This window comes from Camelus bactrianus, chromosome 30, assembly GCF_048773025.1.
Source record: "Camelus bactrianus isolate YW-2024 breed Bactrian camel chromosome 30, ASM4877302v1, whole genome shotgun sequence".
Classification (NCBI taxonomy): domain Eukaryota; kingdom Metazoa; phylum Chordata; class Mammalia; order Artiodactyla; family Camelidae; genus Camelus; species Camelus bactrianus.
Window position 1 is genome coordinate 24,663,327 of NC_133568.1, and position 23,173 is coordinate 24,686,499.

General features: G+C 36.0%; 1 protein-coding gene across 5 annotated transcripts in view; it reads right to left on the reverse strand.

The window, feature by feature from the left end:
• RTTN (rotatin) overlaps window positions 1-23,173 on the reverse strand; it is a 122,467-nt gene that overhangs the window by 29,558 nt on the left and 69,736 nt on the right. For all 5 annotated transcript variants that reach the window (XM_074355447.1, XM_045510656.2, XM_010947094.3 and 2 more), the window contains 7 exons: window positions 21,585-21,713; window positions 21,003-21,113; window positions 19,190-19,348; window positions 17,900-17,971; window positions 7,722-7,911; window positions 6,142-6,233; window positions 69-162 (listed from right to left, as the gene is read on the reverse strand). In XM_074355447.1, coding sequence (XP_074211548.1) covers window positions 69-162; window positions 6,142-6,233; window positions 7,722-7,911; window positions 17,900-17,971; window positions 19,190-19,348; window positions 21,003-21,113; window positions 21,585-21,713 — 847 coding nt within the window. The remainder of the gene's footprint in view (window positions 1-68; window positions 163-6,141; window positions 6,234-7,721; window positions 7,912-17,899; window positions 17,972-19,189; window positions 19,349-21,002; window positions 21,114-21,584; window positions 21,714-23,173) is intronic.

Consider the following 23,173-nt stretch of genomic DNA (forward strand, 5'->3'; position numbering starts at 1 on the left):
CCAGAATCTAACTGGACCAACTTGCCATTTTTCTTTTTTGAAAGGAGGATGTTTTTCTAAAAGGATACCTTGAGCCACAAACTGGTCATGCGAGGCTTCAGGGAGAGGCGCTGCGCAGAGCACGAGGGGCTGAAATTCAGCACTCCCCAACGAAGCTGCCACCTACGGAGAGCAAAGAAAATCATCTTCCTCGTAACAGCCTCTTGTTAACGTTACTAGTTGGAAAATGAAACACAAGCAATACATGCACAAGATATCCTTAAACAGAAAGGTTTATTAGAGAAGCGCCCTAGTTAGCACCACTAACCACGCATATCCTGAGAGCTGTAAGGCTTCTGAACGACATTTTCTACTTCTTATAGGACTTGTTATAGTTTACGTAAATCAGAAATTCAAAGGAGGGAAGCTTTGATTTGAAGCCCATCTAGGATTTTATGGTCCTGATAAAGCCTGTTCCCATTTACTGCTCAAATGCTGAGAGGCTGAAAAAACACCAGCTTATAATTCACTGTGCCCTTCAGATACTTTGCATTTCTATTCATAATAAAAGGGTTTTTTAGAGTTTCAAATGGCACATGCAAATTTAAATAGAAGAATTAGCAGAAGCATTAGACAATTCTTCTCTGCTTCTCACATCACAAAAGAAATGGTTTAAGAATTAGGCAATATGCTGACACTGTCTTTAGAATACGTTTTTTGAAGCATTAAACTTAACAGAAATTCTATAGAAAGTGAACACAATTTGACGCACAGGTTTACAGATGGGCAGACTGTGTGGCCTCCTAAAACTGAAAAAGCCCAAACTGACGTCAAGCACCTCCTACGTGGAAAACACTGTATCTTTCCATCAATTTCTCTTCTCTGAGACAGCATGAATTTCCCACGCCTGGACAACCTCCAGGTCAGTGCATGCAGGTAGTGCGAGCTGTCAACAGAACTCACGCATCAACCCTCCCGCAAACTCAGACCCTGTACAGCTCACGATACTTGCACACTGATTGCATATTTATCCCAACACTTAAAGTAGGTTGCTTTAGACTTGATATGACAGGATGAAAGCAAAACTCAAAAGATTATTTTCATTTGCAGTTTCTGATGGCAAAGAGAATATAAATTTGAAGAAAATGGCACAGGAAATTAATATACAGTTTTAAAAATCCCCCTTTCAAGTTAAGACCTCAATCATCTCTCACCACCTCAAGTATGACATTACAATAGTAAGAAATAAATGATAGAAAACCGTAGCCAAAAAATGTAAGCTAAGCACATAAAGTCACCTAACAATGAAGGCTGAATAAATTTCAGTCCAAATAAATCACTCATAAGTAAGCATGTATTAAATGTCTTATTTTATATAACATTAGATCCAGATAACAGGGGGAAAAAACCTAAAGAAATTATTTAAATTATAGTTGCTTACAATTGGCTATAAGAGATGTGTTTAAAAAATAAGTTCCTATCAACAGACATCCAGATAACGTTCTGTCTGTGAAGTAACAATCAGACGCTGAGACCGACCACACAGCCCATGCAGGAGCTGACGAATGAGCCTGACTCCTGCCACGAGCTCTCCTGGTTATATTAGAAAATTTAAGAGAGCAAGGATGCTGGAATCTTTTATCTTTTCACTAACCATCCTTTCAATTGACAAACACTCATGCAGTCTTAAGCTGACTTATTCTAGTACTATGCTCAAGTCCTTGATTGCTTGAAAATAATCTCCCATGGATATTTATTTGATTATATTTCATAATACACATCGAAACATACATGTATTACTTGTCATCTTGAAATCCAAGTAACAATGAATCAACCTGGAAATGCAAGTATTAGCTCCCAGAAGGTGAGGTTCATAGAAGCCAACAATGCTACAGGCAGAGAAGGCCTGATCTGGTCCAGGTCCTCATTCAGGGACAAGGGGTGGGCCTAGTGCAGACTCAAATGAGGATCCTCAGTCCAGGACCATATTCACGACAGCACAGAGCTACTCAAGTCAGAGGACATCCCCAGACAAAGCTCTGGAACGCCGGCTGGTCTCCTCTGAGGGATGTGCTTCCTTCTCCCCCTCCTCCTGCTTCCACGGACGGCCCTCAGCTTGACTGGGGCTTCGGGCCACCTCCCGGGTGGAGGATTCAGGGAGGCTTAGCTTAGGCACACTAAGCACGCTTCGTCATCCCTTCCCTTCGCCGAGAGCGGAGAACACGACATTCTCACTTGCTCTCTGCCCACTGTCAGTAGGAGGCGTCGAGCGGGAGGTCAGGTCTTCCTCTTGCAGCAGGGAGTCTAATTCTTTTATCTGTCACTCGCCCTGTTCATTAAAATGGCTTCAGTGCAAAATCACAACAAAGATGTTTTCCTCACTCTCATATTTGCCACCTGGCACATCCTGAGATTTTCAATTTGCATTCCCTTGACAAGACAAACAAAACTGAGTTTTCTTTGAAGCATATGTACCCCCTAGCGTTCTCACCTTACTAGCACAGAAGGCAGTAAAGGCCTGTTAGTGCAGATAGACTGATGTTACTTAAAACCACTATCCTAAAACACGCACATTTTGCTTCCAAGAACTAAAAGATAGTCTTTCCTTCAACATGTTTGTAAACAGATCTGATAATGGAAGAAGCTCTCTAAATCATGCTTCATTGTAAAATAAAGTAGTTATAATTTTAAGAGAATCCCTTTGAAAAAGCAGAAATAGCAGTCATTTACCATATCAAAGGGGAAGTTGAGTCTAAAAATAAACAATTTCTGTCATATAAACAAAATGCATCAATGTTCAAAAATATTTTCTTTGTATTCTGCCTTACAGAAACAAGAGCTCACTGGGTACTTCAAAAATTTTTGAGAGTTAATTTAGGACTCAGGAATTTTATTTGTCAAAATGACTTTACAATATCTCCATTCTCTTTCATCAAAACCAGTATTCGTAATCTAAATAGGTTATTTGATTTTTAAAAAATTAAAAAGGAATAAAGACAATGAGGATTTGTGGCATGAAAAAGAGTACACATCTATTTACATTTTTAAAACTTGGGGTTCTAAGTGTTCATTTTTACAAATGACAACTTTCTCTGTAGGCCCCAGAGCAGAAAAATTTTGTTGTGCTTCACAATTTGTAATCATTAATTCTAAACAAATTACAATAGGAAGTTTAAATCACTTCAACTACGTAGATTCAAGATTCTAAGGACTGCATGTAAAATAAAAAAAAGAAAGCTCAGAAAAACATTGTGGAAGGAAAAAGCAGAAGATGAGGTAAGATTCTTGCCTAACTAAAATCACTCACACGCAGGGATTTAACACCAGGCCCCTGTGCCCTACTGGACACAATTTAAAGGAACAAGCTTCCTCGGCCTTGTCCTAGTCCACCCTCCAATAGCTTTGTGACTTTAGGCCAAATACTTAAATTCTCTAAGACTCTGCTTCTTCATTTATAAAACGGCACCACCCTCAAACGGTGCAGATTTAACAGCTGAACCCATCTGTAGCACGCAACGTGGTGGCCACACACAACAAACTGGGTGTGTCCCCATCTGAGCTCAAAAGGAAAGGATCCACATTTCCTTTATTTTGACATCTGATAAAACAGATTTTTAAAAATACAAACATAATTCTGCTCAAGACCAACAGAAAAGACCAAGTTTTGGTCATAAAGCTGTGGCTGCACACTGGTAGGTCCTAGGCAGAAACACCTATCTAGTTCAGATGTTCCTGAGGGGTAAAAATGTGATTTCAGGGGGAAAAACAACTACTGCCTGACCCCTCCTATCCTGGGGAAGAAGACACTGAGTTGAGGGGAGGCCATCTCTGAAAAGGCATTTGCTTATGAGGGCAACGGCCCCAAGGTGACAATGACACTCTACTCTATTTGTAATTTACAAAACATACAAGTCCTGATTCTTCCAAAACTTGCCAAACAACGTTGAACTAATATTCGTTAGATAACACCATGGAAGTCCCTAATGTGGCGTCAACAGCACAGAATGGATAATGACCCAGTAACAGCACACTGGATGACATGACCCAAATCAAAGGATGGTGCTTTCCTTAGAAAGACAACTTGGAAAAACAACCCAATCCACAAATTGCATCTTTTCTCAATTCTGGGAGAGAAACAAAATAGTGATATAAATAACAAGATAAGCTCATTAGATTTACATCCACTCAACTGATACCTCAATTTGTAACTTCAACATTTTCTTAAACCTGAGGAAGTATTGGTTGGTCTGGGTACTGGCAGCTTAGATTGAATGCAATACGAGTACAATGAATAAACTCTCCAGATTTGTCTCCTGTTGCTACAAAGATGTACAGATCTCTCACATGGTTAGGAAAACAGGAACAATTAGCAGAACTGGGGTAATAAGACTACTTTTTTGTGAATAAAAGTCACCAATATCCAAACTCTAGTTGGAAACCAAAAAACAAAGAAAACCGTTGATTGTAAAAATTCTAACAGATAACACTGGTCTTTTGAGAAACTACAAGAATTAAATCTTACATTGGACTATGTATAAGAATTCTTTAAAAAAAACAGATTTTGTTGGTACACTTCTCTAAAAGTCTATGTGATATCCTAACATAAACAAGTTAAAGACTTTTGCTTTAATAGAGATACTTCTATTTTAATAATGATTATAGTAAGAGACATCTTTCCAAAGTTTTTCTCAGAAAATCTAGTAAACCTAATCTGTAAGATTGACATATTTTTATCAAATAGAGACATGCAAAAGTTTGATTTGGTTTTGTTTTCTGGACTTAAGTCTTCTTGTATAAACACAACTTGATATCTATAAAATAGCTAAGATAACTCAAAGTTATTTAGAGCAATTACTATTTACTGCTTATATAAGCAAAGAATGTACCAAGATTTCAAAGTCCGTCTATAAACCTTTAAACAGAGAAACCTAAGAAGAGTAAGAATAATGTTGTCCTTCTGTGAACTAAATAACCAATTAAAACAGTTCCCTCTGGCATTTAATCATATCATTATTTCTCTTATTGAGATAAAGATACACATTACTTCTACCGTGAGAAGGAAAGCATGACATCTAGTGGAACTGGGGTATTCTGTTCTTCTAAATAAAGGTTCAATTTAGCACTAAACATAAACTCTCTTCTTTTGAGTCTCGGGGGAAAAAAAAAGAAGACTTTTAAAACTGTACCAGTCTCTTGGGAAACTGTAGAAGGTGAATTTTATTAACACCTGTATAATTTTTTATTATTCTCATATTATTTTTGTTCCTGGAAGCAGCGGTGTCACGCCTTTGCCTTTCTAATAGGTTCTACAACACAGTAATTTTTCCAAAAACATTTTGCAATTGAACTCAATATTTTCCAGTTGAGAATAAATGATTTTGTATGCTTGCAAAACAAATGAAACTTAGCATGTCATTATTTAGAAATACTTAGTGTCTCAAACTTTTTAGAACAAAGCAACTTATATATAAAAAGAAAAGGGAAGAAAGGCAGGCAGGTATATAAATTTCAGGTATTACAGATAATCAAGACAAGCTTCTGTCTGATGCAAGTATTTGGAAGTGTGTTTAAAATCATCAGTACCACACTGGAATCATTTCAATGGGTCAACAGTCTTCAAACTGTCTTGTTCTTAAGCAAAATTAATTTCAGGGTAATCAAGGATTACCAATCACATGGGATCTGTTCTCTTCTTCTACTACTACTGATAAACATTTAAAATTTTTTGAACCCTGGTTCTATCAAAAAAGATAGTGGGGAGGGTATAGCTCAAGCGGTAGAGGATATGCTTAGTATATAAAAGGCCCTGGGTTCAATCCCTAGTACTTCCATCAAAAAAATAAACAAAAGCTAATTACCTCCAACCCTCTTCCAAAAAAAAAAAAAAAAAACAAACCCTAAACTAGTTTAAAAAAGAAAACATTTAAAAAAATACATATTTGAAAAAAAGGTAGAAAAGAGGTTGAAAACTCATCTAAAAGGCTGTTCAGTGTACCTACTTGAGCAAGGCAAACCCTAGTTCTGAAAAGACAACACTTCAAATAAATCACAGCTGCTACAGTCATAACCTTATACCTCATTTCCATTCTTATCTCCCTACTACATAAATTCACATTTTTTCAGAAAGTCAACATGCAGCCCTCATGCGTTCTTTGTGAGTACCGTTGTTTCCGAGGTGGAGAGAGAACTTGGATCTTGATCTTGATTGGACGTCCGAGATGGTGCCCTCCAGAACTTGAATGAGTCGTCTAAACCTGTGAGGACAGGAAAACTGTCAACATGAGTAGTCTTCCGGGTACTGTACCAACCAACGTCAACCTTATGTGAAACCAACCAAGAACTAAGGAAAGAAGTTGGCCTAGTTGTTATTATTCTTGATTAACTTATACATAAAGCATATTTCACAAGAAAGTGAATGACAATCAGTTAACTGTGCTTTAAGCTCACTCTAACACAATTCGTCAGGAGCACCAGCTCCCCAGCTTCAGTGTGCAGAAGAACCATAAAGAGCTTGATAAACTGGTTCCCTGGGTCCTGGTCTCAGAGATTTCATTCCCCAAATCAAGGTCGGGGAGTAAATTTGCATTTCTACCAAGTTGGAAGCAGATGTCAGTGCTGTTGATTCAAGGGCCGTGCTTCCAGTAACACCAATACAGAGAAATCCAAACAATTAAATGGGTCACCTTCCTCATAGGGATATTTATTTATTATATTCAAGAATGTCATCAAATGTCATTCTCCTCTTAATTTCTCAAAGAAATGAGCAGAAAAGTGAATTAGAAATATATACTTAAGTATTTCAGGGGTAAAGAAAGTTCATGTTTGCAATTTACTCTTAAATGGCTCAAAAAAGTATATATATGTATATGTATATATATATATATATACACACACACACACACATGCATTATAAATAAATAAATTTTGTTTACATGCACATACATACATACGGCATAGGGGAACAAACATACTAAAATGTAAACATTTGGGAAGTCTCTGTACTATTCTTGTACCTTTTCTGTGTGAAATTATGTCAAGATCTTTTAATATTATTTAAAAACCTTTTAAATATTAAAAAAATTATTTTACATTTAGTTTTACAATTATTTTTATTCTTATTATTAAATTACTATTTATTATTATGAGATGAAGTTATTATTTATATGTGTTAAGATCTCATTCTTAGGAACTCCAAGAGAATCTACAAATAAGTAGAAATTAAAAGGTTTCAGCAGATATTTTGACAAACTGAGTAACATGACAAAAACAAAGTTTTTCAATATATCAGCCAAACAAATTAGAAAATTTAGTAGGAAAACATCCCATTCTTGATTGCCTAGGAAGAACTTTCCAAAAAGTTTCAGACATTAATAGAAAAAACTATAAAACTTTACTGAAGGGCATGAAATAACTTATGAAACATTAATAAGATGTCAAAAATAGTTTCCATGAAGAATTTATAACACAGAAAAATGCTTAGGCAATGTTTAGTGAAAGAAGGCAATACAAAAATGTACATAAGACAGGAGCACAACTAAGTAAAACAAACAAAAGCTATACAGAGGAAGAAGACCGGGAGAAAATACACCCTAAGGCAACAAAGATCATCTCTGGGTTTTGGGACTAGAGATGAATGTTCTCTGTTTTCATTATTTTGCAAATATTTTGTAACAAACACACAGGTTTTTAACAGGTTAAGAAATATTACATTTTATTAAAAATATAAATATAAATATTTATACCATTTAAATCATTGCCTTCTGAAGTTCCATGAAAAGCAGAACAATTCAAATCAAATGTATACCGTCCCAGGTAACAATGTTTTACCATCTGACTCAAATGTTCATAAAAATGGCAGTGATATAACAGAGCCTGAAGGGCAGGTTTTCCTGTGAGCGACAGGCCAGAGTCCTCGTCATGGACACAGGGGCCCTGGAGGAAAAGAGGAGAGAGAGACAGTGATTCATCACTTAATTTCTTCAAAGGACCCACTTTCCCCCCACATCTCCTCAACCAGACGAATGGGCCCAGCTGCCAGTACGCTCCCTCCACTGCCTCTTTCCTGCCCCATGCGGGCCAGGCTGGCCCCGGGCCGCTGCCTCACGGAGCCCTGAATCTTCTCTGCCTGAAAACCCACCCCAGCAGAGGCTGATCTAGCCTGTCTGCTGAGGGCCCACTTAGTTTAACATGTCTCATGAAATGGTACGGTTTGAACCAAGTAGTTATATACTTGAGGTACAAATACAGTAAAAGCAGTATTTTACAATCCACACAGAACAATAAAATGATATGTATTAAAATATCTGAAATAACATGGTTCAGTAATTATGTTCAAAATCACTTTTTGTACCTATCAGTGAGCTAGATAAAATGAAAAGGCGCATTGGTACCCGCTGTAAAATCTGCCACTTTACTTCCCACTGAATTAACACTTTCTTTTTTTTATAATGTCTTTTATTTATTTATTTATTTTGTTGTGGGGGGGGGCAGTAATTAGGTTTATTTATTTTTTTAATGGAGGTCCTGGGGATTGAACCCAAGACCCAGTTCACGCTATACCTTACCCCCTGAATTAACCCTTCTTTCAAGGAAACCACACGTGTGCATGCAAAAATACACACGTACACACACTTTCCAGCTGGAAGCTGAGAAGAATCTACCATTGCACAATTTTAATCTCTTTGTACTCTTTTTCAAATATCTTTTTGTACTGCCACTCACTGTTTTTCCTGGAATATCCAATGGCAAAAATCAAGGATTCAGTTAAAAGTACAAAAAGGATCGGTTTAAAGTATACAAATAATCACATCATAGTGTTTATAACTATTTCTATTTTTTTGGAAAATGATAATCTAATATAATTAAGATTTTTAAAACAGACCATAAGAGAGAAAAATAAAAGACAGAAAATAGAAATCTATGTACCAACAAGAAAGATACGGTTAAAACCTACCCAAAGTTTATCATTAACTGTGACATTTGCATATATGTCCCTTCTCGCATGCTTCCTGATCACTAAGGAAAGATGGATATTAAAACTTACTATCCAGGATGATAAAGTAATAGTTAAAGGTATAATTACAAGTTAAAGGTATAACTACATTAATAAGATTATTTACATTAACTCTTCTAAGAATATTACTAAAGTTGAAACTCTTACTTCAGTATTAAATACGTTTTATTGTTATGAATTTGTTATTCTTGTGCTCTAAAAAAAGTACCCAACACTGTGAGCTTACTCTCTATAAACAGAGCAATTTACATACTTAAGAAGAAATAAGACTTTTTAATGAGCAGTCAGCAGATGTTGGTCACCTTAACTTTAAATTCAGAGCTCAGGATCAGCAGGTGAAACAAGAGTGTATGGAGAGCAGGGTCACGTGGTTCCTGCTTAGAACCTGGGTATACGCTTCAGGCGATGTGGCCCTTTCATGCATTACCTTATTTATCCAGGATGAAGTAATTCATCCAGAGTCACTCAGCCAATCCTAACATTCACAGCTACAAAATGCTTTATCTTTTAAGCATCCGTAAATATAAAAAAACTGTCAAACACGCAAGAGATTTGCAATAGTAACTTTAAATCACAAATCAAAGTCCTCATTATAATGACTGCAGGACAGATCAACAGCCAAGATGAGAATTGTAAATAATTCAGCTAAGGTTACTGGCTTAACTCCCAACTACGTAACAAACCTCAGTAAATCAATAAAATAAAATTATCAGACAAAGTAGCAAAAACACTATTTTCTAGACATATTTCATAATAATGCTCAGAACAATTTTCAAATATTTTATTATACAGATTATAGGAAATTATTCAAAATTTTCACTTTTGCAAAATCATCTGCTATATAATTGTTTCCTGGATGAGTTACAGCCACAGGCCAAATTCACAAATGTTTAACCAAAAATAGATGAAAGAATATAAACTGTATAAATGTTGAAAACAAGTTCCTCAAGAGTTCCTAAATCTGCTGACTATCTCTGTGAAGGTCTGCTAAGACTGATGGCTACACTATCTGATGGAAGGGAAGGTGTTACAAACTAAGTGTCTTCTAAAATCCATCTTCTCTTTAGTTATATGTATTTTCAAAGTAAGTGAGAAGTTACACATGTAAGTACGATGTACAACTTAGTATTCTATAAATAAATACAATTATCATGGTAATAAAGAATATAATTAACATAATCACACTTACTCTTCAATTAATACATATTTTAAAATACATTTTTTCTCCAGCTCATACTAATATAAAAAGAAAAGACATAGAAAATAAAAATAACAAATGAGGTCATAAGAGACATAAATTTAAATCTCCCTAGTGAAGTTTCACAGCCTAATTTTTTCCTTTACCCATAAATTCCTGTGAGAATTATTCGGCCTACCAAGATTGAAGAAGTTAAACTAATTCTGTTAGAAATAAAAGAACTAATACCCAGAATTTAAAGACTAGGAAACAGAAATAAAAAAAGGTAAGGATACAGAAAATTAATTCAAGAGGCCTAATATAACACTCATATAATTTGTGGAAAGAAAAAACAAAGAAAAAGGAGAAGTCTTTTTTAAAATAAATAAATATGAAAAAAAAATTATCAGAGCCAAAAGATACAGAACATCTACGTTTCCAAATGAAGGAGCTTAATAAATGTCAAGTGAGAGAAATGAAAAAAGACGTGTAATCATAAAATTCCAGAACATCAAAGACAAACTGAAGGAGGTAAAAGAAAAAGTCACCCACAAAGAGCATGAGGAGGGTGTCCGACTTCTATGAGGTTTCAGAAGACAGCGGAGCAAGATTCTCACGAGGAGCGGTTTGAACCCTGTAACTGGTAACCCAAACCGCAATCCAGTGCAATTTAAATACACTTTCAAACAAACAATAACTCAGAAGTTTGTCTGTCATGCTTTTGTTTTTAGGTAGGAACACAACTATTTTGAGGATAATTACTAGAAAAGGGTATTCTAACTGAAGAGAAAGGACGATTAAAAGCTTAGAAAAACTGGAGCTATGATACGAATTCACAATGCAAGAAAAAAAATTAATAGAAACTCCAAGGGGCGGGGGGACCACCCAATGCCCAAATCAATTTTTAAAAGTCTACACACACACATAAATAATAAATACCAGAAAAGTTTTCCTCTGAGTGCCAGAGGGATCACAGCCCTGGAAGCAGAGATAAGAAAGTATACCACAGCCCAATAAATGGCTCTGTAGTCAATTACTGGTTCTCACTTTTTAGAATCAACCTATAGATACATCGAGGCTGCAGAAGAGAATCTAAACATAATCAGCCCTCACAAAGTAAAAGCAGAGATAGAACTGATGAAGACTAGCAGCAGGAATGGGGGAGGAGACACCGATAAAAGGACAGGCCCTCCTTAGCCACACCTTACCTCCTAAATGAGGGGCCAAAAGATCTAATTCACAGGAAGGAGACCAGAAACAGCAGGGGTGAACAGGAGAGAAACTCAGACCAGTAACAGAACTGTATTGGTAGGACACTGTTTAAATGAGATACACTGTATACACTGACACAGTAAAGGAACAAACATATTACTGTAAATATACTATTTAGAGACAGGAACGTAACTACCTGAAGAATTAACATCAGTAGGAGGTAAAGCTGTCTCTGTGAATGGAGGGGGTAGTGAATTTCATTATAAGCTCTATTAGCTTTTTTTAACCTATATATTTATTTCTTGAAAATAATGATTTCTTCTAAAAATTAAAACAATTCATTCAAAATATTTTTAAACTTCTCAAGGAAACAAATGATCTGGAATAAGTACATATGACATAACCATTATTTTTTATTTGACTTATATTTTACCGGAGCATTTAGCCGGAATCCCCAGTCTCCATGGGCCAGAGCTTCCTAGCGGCAATGGCACATTATCAGCAGAGCTTTCATCGCAACAGTGGAGCCAAGTCCAGCATGTCCACAAAAGACGGCGTGACTCAGGCTTTCCACACATGACTACTGTACAGGGGCCAGAACAATGGAGCCGTTCATGCATAGACTAGGCTCCGCTCCACAGGTCCCTCAGTAATTGATGGGGCTGTCTTCTGGCAAAAGGGGGAAGTCAGCACAGCCTAATTGCTCTGTCTCAAGATGTCTATATCCTTACCAGCCTTGCCCTCGGGTGAGTACTGGGGCTGCCAGATCATCTGCGAAATTGCCAGGGAGAGCTGAGGACGGTAGGCAAAGAAAGAAAACTCTTCAAGTCACCAGGAGCCGTTACAAATAAACTTACAAAGAAAACAGCAAATGCAAATTAATTATGTCATAGAAGACTCTGATTAATTTGAAAATACTGTTCTCAAGGATTCAATAAGCTATACTACTACATTTAAAACGTATTTTACTCCTAGTGTCAGAGAACTAGCACATCCATTAGCTATGATTCCGAAGGAACTAGGAGCACAATCAAATTATATTTAAGAAGAATGAAGAATACTTCCAGGAAGAAAAAATAATTATTTTGATATATAAAAAACTTTTAAAATACTGTAATGTAATACAGAGATTGGAAAAAATGATCCTAATTACATAAGAAATCCCTAACTACATATAAATTATGAATATAGTTAAAATGATATTGCTTCTCTGACACCAACTACTTATTGTTTTGTGAAATCAATACTCATGATGATTCACGATGAACACACTAAAAGATGAAAAATATGCATCAATAATTATCACATCAAATATGAAAATGACACACAGAACTATAAGTGAGCTGAACATCTGTCTGCAACACACATAGACACATACCCAGGTGCCATGTCTGTCCAATGCGAGTGCACATCTAACACCCAGATCTCATTTCTATGTACCACTCGCCACTGAAAGAAATCAGGGCTCTTTGAGCAAGTATCTGATTCCAGGTTGGAGCTGGCAAAGTCTAGAACACCTTCCTATACCAGAGAGTAAGGAAGTTCTCAAAGATTGACGAAGACATGTTAAAAGGACATAGGAGGGGACTTCTTCCCGGCAAATCTGAAACAATCTGAGCATCTCAATAAATAATGATAGAAACAATATAATCCATGAAACAGACTAAGAGTTCTTGAGTCCATATTGGTATAAATAAATAAATGAATAAATAAGAAAAGAAACCTCTTCCTTACAGCAAAATGTAATGAATGTAGAAGAAATGATGGAATTAGAAAATCATCATTTGACAAACATTCAGTGATAATTGCTTCAGACAAGAAATCATGAATAAAGTTAAAACTAGTAAAAGCTGAAGAGAAACAGATATTTTACAGTCTCAGACATCGCCTGGCAAAATAAAAAACTAAGTCCACAATGGAGAAAACAGGCAAACTCTCTGTTAACCAAGAAAGCAAGATTAATATTACCAGCAATGCAGCAAAGAGACAGCCTGTCTCCTGATGTAATGCACTCAGAACACATCGCTTCTGTGGCTTTTCTGCCAAAAACTCATAATCTGAATCTAATCATGGGGAAACAAACCTAACTTAAAAATATTACAAAAACTAAATAGCCTGTGCTCCTCAAAAATGCTAAGGTCATAAATGTTAAAGATATAGGAACTATTTTAGATAAGAAACTTAACAGACATGACAGCTACACGCAACATGTGTTCCCAAATTGGATCCTAGATCCTCATTGGGTGTTTTTTTTTTCTATAAAAGACAGTAGTGTGACAATTGGAAAAATCTGAATAATTTCCTAACTTTGATTATTATTATGGTAATCCTGTAAGAGACTCTCCTTGTTTTTAGGACACTCACAATTAAATATTTAGGGAAAATAGAAGCATTATGTCTGTGACTCTCAAATGGCTCAGAAATAAGATTCTAGGTAGAGCTAAAGCAAATATGGTAAAATGGTAACATCTGAGGAATCTGGGTGAAGGATACATAAAAACTGTTGTTTCTGCAACTCTAATTTTTTTCAAAATAAAGTTTTTCAAAATAAAATAAAATAAATGTGCCAACTCAAGGTCTTATCACAAACGTAGAAAAGAACTAAAGCATGAACAGTGTATTTGTACCACAAGCTGATGTCTCACTATATTATGTAAGTGCATGAAACTACCTTTACACTTAAATGTGTGATACCATTTTCAAGGGAAAGAACAACTTTAATATTACAAATATTACACATAAGCTACCATCATCATAGAAAAATGTTACTGTAGTAACATTGTCTACGTATGTGTTTGTCTTCCCCCACAGGCCATAAGCCCCAAAGCATTTAATCTGATCATCTGTGAGTCCCCACATTTAAATACTCAACAAACATTTACAGAAAGGAACTGAAACAAACTACAAAGATAATCTCTACCTAACAGATTTCTTGTTATAATCAACTCTAAAATTCCATTCTGGTTGTTAAAGTTGCAGGGGTATGGATTTGTGACAACAGTCCTCACACCACACCCACCAACAGAATCTTCCACATCCAAGAGCACTATTTCCACTCAGACTGTAGGAAACCAGTTTACAAGACCCTGGACAGCGGGGAACACAACACAGCTTAAGGTCCTTTCAACAGTGATTCTGTTTTCGCTCCCTGAGAGGGAAGAGCCTTGAAGAAAGAAACACCAATATTATAAACGTTGCTCTTAAAAAACAGTGCACAGTACTGTTCCCAGTACCTATCTGCACCCATGAAAAGATAAATGGGAAACATGCTACAAAAATTAAGACCTCATATTCAACTTTATCTCCTTAGCAATACCAATAAGACTAAAGGGATAAATGAAATGATTTGCACATTCCTACACGTTAGCCAAGAGTGATGGAGCACCGTCTTCTCTGTGATCGGGGCTGGGAGAAACATTTTTTTTTTAATATTAAGAATGTGGTCCTGAAATACACATTCCACGTAAGAAGATTAAGTTAAACGGTAAGAAACAGGCAAGGCAGTAAAGGTAATATATGAAAAAGAACCTAATTGAATGGTATAGACATTAAATGCTGGCATCTTTCAGAGAACAGGAAGATTTAGATGGACTGCAGCAGTTAGTAAAAGTATTTTTTAAAATACCTTTGAAAATAAAAAATGATTTATTGCACAACACAAGGAATATAGCCAATATTTTATAATAACTGCAATATAATCTTTAAAAATTGTGAATTACTATATTGTACACCTGAAACTTATATAATATTGTACATCAACTATAACTCAATTTAAAAAAAAGTCTGTAAATGAAACAAACATCATCCAAAAAGCCCCTTTAAAAGACAGTTAAATTTGGTAGACTTATAAATAGAATAAGAAAAAAGAAAAACTACAAGCTGAATCTTAAAACTTAAGTGAGAACTAAATTTTTATAAAATTTATAACTTTAATAAATGTTCCTTCCAACCCCCCTCTACAAAAAAACTTTAAATGATTTGTGTCTTAACTTATTCCAAAAAGATTTAAGCCTTATTACAAGGAAAGGGAAATTATAACAGGATAGTAAAAGTACAGCAAAAATGAAAGAAAAACAAAGGTATGAAAACAGTGGAACCAGGAATGAAGCTAAAAAAGTATCTACCACATTTGCCAGGAGGACTAAACTTAACCACAAAAAGAAACCTGCCATTTATACAACTCAAAATTTACATATGCAGATTGCTACCACAGAGAGGTATAACTCCAATAATGACATGAAATCCCAATGTATGCCGGGTGTGTGGGGGGGAAACTGAGAAAGGGGTAACAGTCATAAAGGGGGCACTGCACAACGCCCCGCGAGCAAGAGTACAGAGGGCGTCGATCCAGACTTCCGGCATCAAAACAACATGCAAAGCAGGAAAAGCAATCCTCCTTGTAAAACATAATTAATCAAATATCAACTCATCCGAAACAGAATATTTACAAAGCTTCTAGATACCAGTGCTGCTTCCTCCATGCTGTATCCTCCAAAACACTGAGAAATATGCACCAAGACAAGTAAATGAAACATTTTGTTGAGTAAGATTATTACTTATCGTTTTACCAATGACAGTTTTAATTTTAAAATACTGGAAAAGTAGTACCTTTTTCCTGGCTGTAGTAAACTGACAAATGTCACAGCTTCTTGGAGATTATAAAATTCCATCAACTATATCTGAAGAGTACCATGTGCCCTTACTAGAGCAGCTGTTTCCACTCTGGGATTTAAAGTATCGCTTTTTAAAGATTGGGGAACAAATACTAGATTACCAACTATTTTTACTGCTAAGTTAGGACACTTAAAAACAAAAATAATAACCAAAAACATATCAAAAGAAAGAGAGAAGAAGAAAATGTGAGTTTATTTAAAAAGCACAGAACAATTAGACTTATTTATTTTTCCAGTTTTGCTTAAGACTAACGGAAGTTCCATCATCAAGTATTATCTTGGATTAGAGCAGCTCTCAAATTTTTTTGATTCTGGCCAATACAGGCAAAGCGTAAGACTCCAAAAGCAAACACTTAAACCACTGTTTTCAACTTTTTAGTAGAAATTAATTCTGTGATGGAGAACTGGAGAGTCACAAAACCAGAAAGCTGCACTAAGCATGTCACCAGTAGCCAAAAGGAACTGTACACTATTTAACTTGTTAGAAAAAATGTCCACTTCTCCACATGGTTCTGTATTATCACGTCCCAAGATCTGTAATAGAACCCAGAAATCGTATTACTCTTGCCCTTATATTATTATACTTACTTCAATAATACAGAATTCACTGGCAGTACATCCCCAAGGTTATAGTATACAGGTGTCGCCAGCTTAACAATAGGAGTAGAGATTGTTTGCATTTAAGCCAAAAACAGCACCTGTTTTAATATCTAGTTACCGGATAACAGGCATCAAAACCACTAGACTGTTAACATAAATATTAATCCTGTGTATTCTTTCTAGTTTGCCTCCTCTGGTTTTATTACAACACAGACTGTGAATAACAATCATTATCAGAAGGCAGGTTAAACAAATTAGAGGAGCCAGTAGAAAAGCAGCCTGGGATTTACAGTAATTGCCAGAGAGAACCTGGGTTTGTCAAGTGTGCAGAAGTGAACCTTCCAAGAGTGAAAGAGACCTAGGCCTTAACGCCACCTGGATTCATGCTTCAGGTGACGGCCCGAAAAGCTGCCCTCCCTGCAGCTCAACTAGACGCAGTAATTCCCCCAAAGACGTGTTCTACTGAAAACTTTAAAGGAGACTTTAGATTTGGCCAGGATCCTGGAGGGTGAGATGCAACAGTGTGGTAAGTATACACATACAGGACAGGACACACAGATAAGGAATGGGGTAGAAAAGGAGCAAACCTTATCTCCCTACGGAGAGCACTTTTCTAACCTCCAAATCATCTAAAAAGCAGTAGGCTACAAAAAAGTTAGGGAAAACTACTTACTGACTTGATACTCAGAACATAAAATAAAAAATTAATCCAACAGAAATCAAAGCAAGATAAATTATGACACTAACTGCACTAATCCATAAAAAAAGATGTTAACATCACTGCATATTTAAGTATAAACAAATTTATTATTATTAAATTAAAGAGATAGTATAATTAGTGGCAAAGAAATTTTCCCAAAGTTTCAAAGCAGAAGGGTGTGATTTAGGGCAAACTACTTAAACCCACTGTGCTAAATTTTCTTAATCTAGACAATGTGGATAATACGGGTTCACAACTCAAACCATTAGACAAGCTGATGTTTCTTATGCTTCTAAGGGTGCCTAGTACATAGTAAACACCACGTTAGCGATTATTATTTCTGTTTAAAATTATTTTTAACACCACAGAGAAGAATCTGTAGATCTGATCAAGCATAAGAAATTTCTACATTCTCTTTTAAGAGATCCTGTTGGCTTGTATAAAGTTCCACGGGTAATGAAATATATACACATACATATACTGAAAATTTATCATTGATTAATCTCAAACACTTACTGGGTTGATCATTGTTTAAAGTCACCTACCTGCCAAGTATAATCCTTTATAATTACTGAGGGCATTGGAATTACAAGGAGATTCTGAAGAATAAATGCAGCCTGAAATTAAAGGAAAAAAATGTCAACACTGCCATCTTGTTGTCATCTCTGAAATAACCAATATATTGTCATTTCATAACAAAAAGACATATCCCTGGGCAACTGCACGCACTGAGACCATGATGAGAACCCCCCAGCTGCCCTTCCTGTTAGATGATGACATGGTAGTGGGGGAAACCACTTCATCAGGAAATATATTTGTTTCCTATTTCAGAATTTTGTTTTTCCAAAAAATGACCTGTAAAACAAACCATTCTGGTAGCATTTAAAAAAAATACTTTGGTTTCTATTATCCTCTTAACAGATCACACACACGCCTCTCTCCCCTTCTCTTGCTTCCTCATACAAGCTCCTCTCAATAAAAAATTGCTAACTAGAAATATGAACCATGAATGTCCAACTTACACACCTAGGTCTGTCCTGAAGGTGGTCAAATTAAATCATCATACTAATGTGAACACTGATTATCTACTTAGTGATCGATAACGATACAATGAGAGAATAACTCAAGTAACAGAGGAGATCCAGAGGGAGTGACGTTTTCAATCATCTTAACTGGAAGTCAACAGATCATCTTTAAAGTTAGTAAACCAAGAGGAAGCTACAAGTTTAAGCATTACTATTAAAAAACAAATAATAAGAAAACTGCAGCCTTTGGATTTTAGAACTGGAAACTGGCTAATTATGGGCCCAGGAGCTGCTGTTTTCTTTACAAGCCTCTAAGCATTATTTGATTACAGTTCTTAAAACTGTCTGCATCAATCATTACTTTGATAAAAGCAGCAATAAAGAGAACCACAAACCATTTAGAAAGAATTAAAACAGCATTTACTTTTCCTCTTATATGTTACATAATAAATACTACAGGGTATTTTGACAGTCCCTTAAGTAAAGCTTTATAAACTTAAACACTGAGATAATATAAAAGTAATTTTTCCTCCTTTGAACTACTTTTCAGTGTGTAATAAAACAGAAGAGTTGATTAATAAAATACACCAAATTCTGCTTTGACCTTATCAGGGTGAAGGACTCCTACTTTTACTAAGTGAATCAATACCATTTTGCTCTTCACTATCATTTCATTCGGGTTTCTCGCAGGAAGAAGAAATGATGGTGAGTGGTCAGCCCACCGAGCTGAAGGGGGAGTGCGGTTTACGGGGATCGTCACAGCAGACGGCCGAGGGGAACAGGGAGGAAGAACCAGACAGACAGGCCTACCTCCCGGCGCACCATGCTGCATTCCGACTGGTCCAGGAGAATGTTCACCACCGTCCCCCAGAGTCCACCAGAGATGTTCTGACAACTGCTGGCCAGGGCCACACAGCCAGCTTCAAGGGTGGTCAGTGCTGATCCTAATCCCAGCGAAGTGAACCTCACCTGTTCAAGCCAAAGAACCTGACTTCACAACATGAATTCTTTACTTTTCTGGTACATAAAATATCATACTTTTATGACACTGTCTTGAAAATCCTAAATCATAAAAGACACTTAAAGAAAACTGTTCTTTAAGTTCATGAATGAGTAAAAATCCTGTTCCATGATTTAAGAAATAATATAAGTAACAAAAGTTAAAGAAAAGCAAATGTCACAAAAAGTCAAAACCAAGTATAAAGAAGAGTAAGAATTACAGTTCAAAAGCCTTTTTCTAGGGAAAGCATCGGGTGCTTACATGTCTTTTATGAACACGATGCTTATTTATGTCTCATTTTTAAGAGGACACCTAGTATTTTGTTCTACCTTCCTTAAATTTTCAGTGTTTCTTCCAAACGGTTTTAACTTTTTTGAAACTTCTTTTCAAAGAGAAATAACTGAATTATCTTTTTATAAGGCACTTAGTATTCTCCCTAAAATTACTTTAAAAGAAAAAAGTTTCAAATAAGATTGACATGGTTTAATGTGTTTTCCCAATACCCCTGTTGCTCAAGCTACATATTTTGGTGAACTTCTAAACTCTGATTTCAAACAGAGTTTCACTGATAACTCAAGAGTAACAAAAAGCAACACAGTCATAGCACAGTCAAGCAGTAAGTCCAAGTTCAATGTGGTTAAAGAATGTACCTCTAGGCTGTTAACAGTACTATATTAGATACTTAAAAATTTGCTAAGAGGGCAGATCTTATGTCAAATGTTCTAATTACAAAAACAAACAGTAAGGAGGACAGGAGGAAACTTTGGCAGGTGAAGGGTATGTTTACGGCACTGATTCTGGTGATGTGTATTTCAAGGGTGTATACTTATCTCCAAATTCATGAAGCTGTACAAGTTAAATGTGTACAGCTTTTTGTATGTCAATCATACCTCAATAAGGTGGTTTAAAAAATAAAATCAGGGGACAAATGGCTAAAACTGGAAAATTCATTAATAATACAAAACATTGTGCTGCAATGGTACTATTCTATTAAGTATCACTTGGTCACTATCCTTCTAAACTATGTGAAAAATGGCTGGGCTTCTCCAATATTTCTTCACTGTTCTAAAAGTGACAGATTGTATAATACGTCATTTCTTACTATTGTAATCTGTATTCTCAATCTGACTGAATAGGGGGTGCTACGAGCTGAACTGTATACCCCCGAAATTCATAGGTTGAAGCCTTAGCCCCTTAATGTGACTGTGTTTGAGGACAGGGCTTTTAGGAGATAATTAAGGTTAAGTGAGGTCATAAGGGTGGGGTCCTAATCTGATAGGACTGGTGACCTTATCAGAAGAGGAAGAGAGGAAAGGTCGTATGAGCATGTGGTGAACAGGAAGGCATCCAACAGCCAGAAAGAGTCCTCACCAAGCCTGAGCATGCTGACACCCTCACCCCCGACTTCCAGCCTGCATAACCCTGAGGAAATTAATTTCTTTGTTCAAGCCATCCAGTCCATGGTGTTTATTACGCAGCCCAAGCTGACTAAGACAGAGTAAATATAGCTTAAGGTCTAGTCAACATAATAATCTCATTCTGGAAAATCTGAATGTGTATATGCACTTATGTCATTTGTTCTTCACCCTACACACAGTGGGCTCCACTGTGCTGCACACTGACCTCTGGGTCTCGGTCAACCCACAACGGAATCAACCACGCCAGGCCTTGCTGGGTGTGGGCATGTTCCTCGCCCTGACTACCCAGAGGCAAGAACCAAAGTGACATCCACTCCTAGAATGAAAGAAAGGGCATAGAAACACATTAGGTGAGTTTCTAAGAATAAAAGAGAGAGAGTTTAAAATAGCTGAATTTTAAAAAATCAAAACAAAGTAAAAATATACTGAAGACTTGGTTTCAATTGATTATTTAGCCAACACAAGGCAAACAAAAATCTCAGCTCCTCCATAAAAAGTTCTACATAAAAATTTTTCTTCAGAACAGCTATTTTCCCCATGGTTTAGACAAAATGTAGTCCTCTAGTGCATGCAGATTTCAATCAAAATAAATTTCAAATAAAATTCAGATCTGAGTATTATATAGCTTCTAAGAAACATCTTAGTCAAAAATCAGTTTTGCTTCCTAAAAAGAGAAGTCAATAAGAGACATGCTCCTAGAGTAAACCTATAGGCTTGAAACGTGTGGACACAGCACATTCCTTTCCTGGCAGCTGCTGGGAACACAGGCAGCTCTGCGTGCTCTCACCGAGCTCTGGGCCTGCACCATCATCTCGTGGGACAAATGAAGCAAGCAAAGGACCGTGCTCTTTGTGACACCTTTTCCCATGAAGGACATGGCATTTCCTCCACGCTCGACATAAAAAGAAGTAATGACCTGAAAAACAAGCACAGACAATTTTGTGGCAGCTTTACTCTTAGTGGATAAATACATAATTTTCTACTGACTTGTCTGAATTGATTGAGTCCAAAACCACATAAGGTATATAATAATATTCTTACATCTTATACATTTAAAAATGGTCAATAAGGCAAGTTTTATGTTGCATGTATTTCACCACAATTAAAACAAATATTCTTAGTTTAAATTTTTGACCCTTTAGTACTTGTCTAAAAAATGGGTAGTATCCTCCTAGAAGACTGTGTGATTTAAAAATATGCTCATTAACATTTTTCAAATGTTATAGTACCTTTTAAGTAAAAGAGTTTATAAATATCTTGTTGAAAAGCACACTTAGAAATTGCTAGCTATATAAAACTCTTACTACCAGAGTTAGGCTAGATTTCCTAGAATTATGGTTTAAATGTAAGCAGACATTTTCTCCACTTCTAAGCGATCTTAGATTTCTATTCCATGTGTAAGTATGTATTTATTATTTAAATCATTGACTGTCAACTTTTTGTCTCCCACATAACAAATCTCCATCAGTAACAACAAAAGAGATGTTTCTTATCTGAAGGGATACACCCTTACCTGAGCAGCTGAATCAGAAAGCACATGGGGGGTTAGGCAGCAGCAATTTGAGGAAAAGTCCTTCCACTTGATTTAGAAAATCATTCAAAACATGTGACAAACTCTTTTAGAACACTTATGTGTAAATCTAGACTGTCCCCCACACAGGGGTTCAATATGTGTTTCTTGACACTGAGTAACAAGGATCTTCATAGCTTTCAACTCAAAAAAATTCAAAGTGACAAAAGATCATTTTATAATTCACAAAATTTTGATCAAAAAAGTGTTAACCATATTTAGATGCCAATATATTATGAAGGAAAAACTTGTGGGTCAAAGCAATCAAAACTGCTTCTTATCTAATGTAGCAGAAAGTATTTTAATTCATCCACCCAAGGGCTCTGAGTGCTTTAATTCAGCACAGAATCCTTTAATGTAAGCCATTTTGTCTCATAACAGAGACTAGTTTTTAGTTTGGATTCTTTTCAGCTCATGCAGCAAGCAGATTAGTTTAAAAAAAAATGACAGCACAAATATGAATCATGTTAGGCTTATTTAATGAAAACAATTTATTCATAGATAACTTAGAGATTTTGACTTAAATTAGAATTTTCACAAACCAAATAATTGCATAGTATTTCTGAAAATGAAACAAGATTGGCCAGGGGTTAAAAACTGCAGGTGACACCTCCGTGGGCTCTGTTCTCCTGTTCTTTCTGCATATGCATGTGTTTAAGACTTTCCATAATTAAAAGTTTAAAGCTTTAAGGGACTGTCTTAGAAGTTAAGATACCTGAATAATCAAGTCCTTACTATCTTCCTAAAGTCACTGGAGACAGCTATTTTGTCATGGTTTCAGTTCTAGCTCACATGGGACAAGCCAA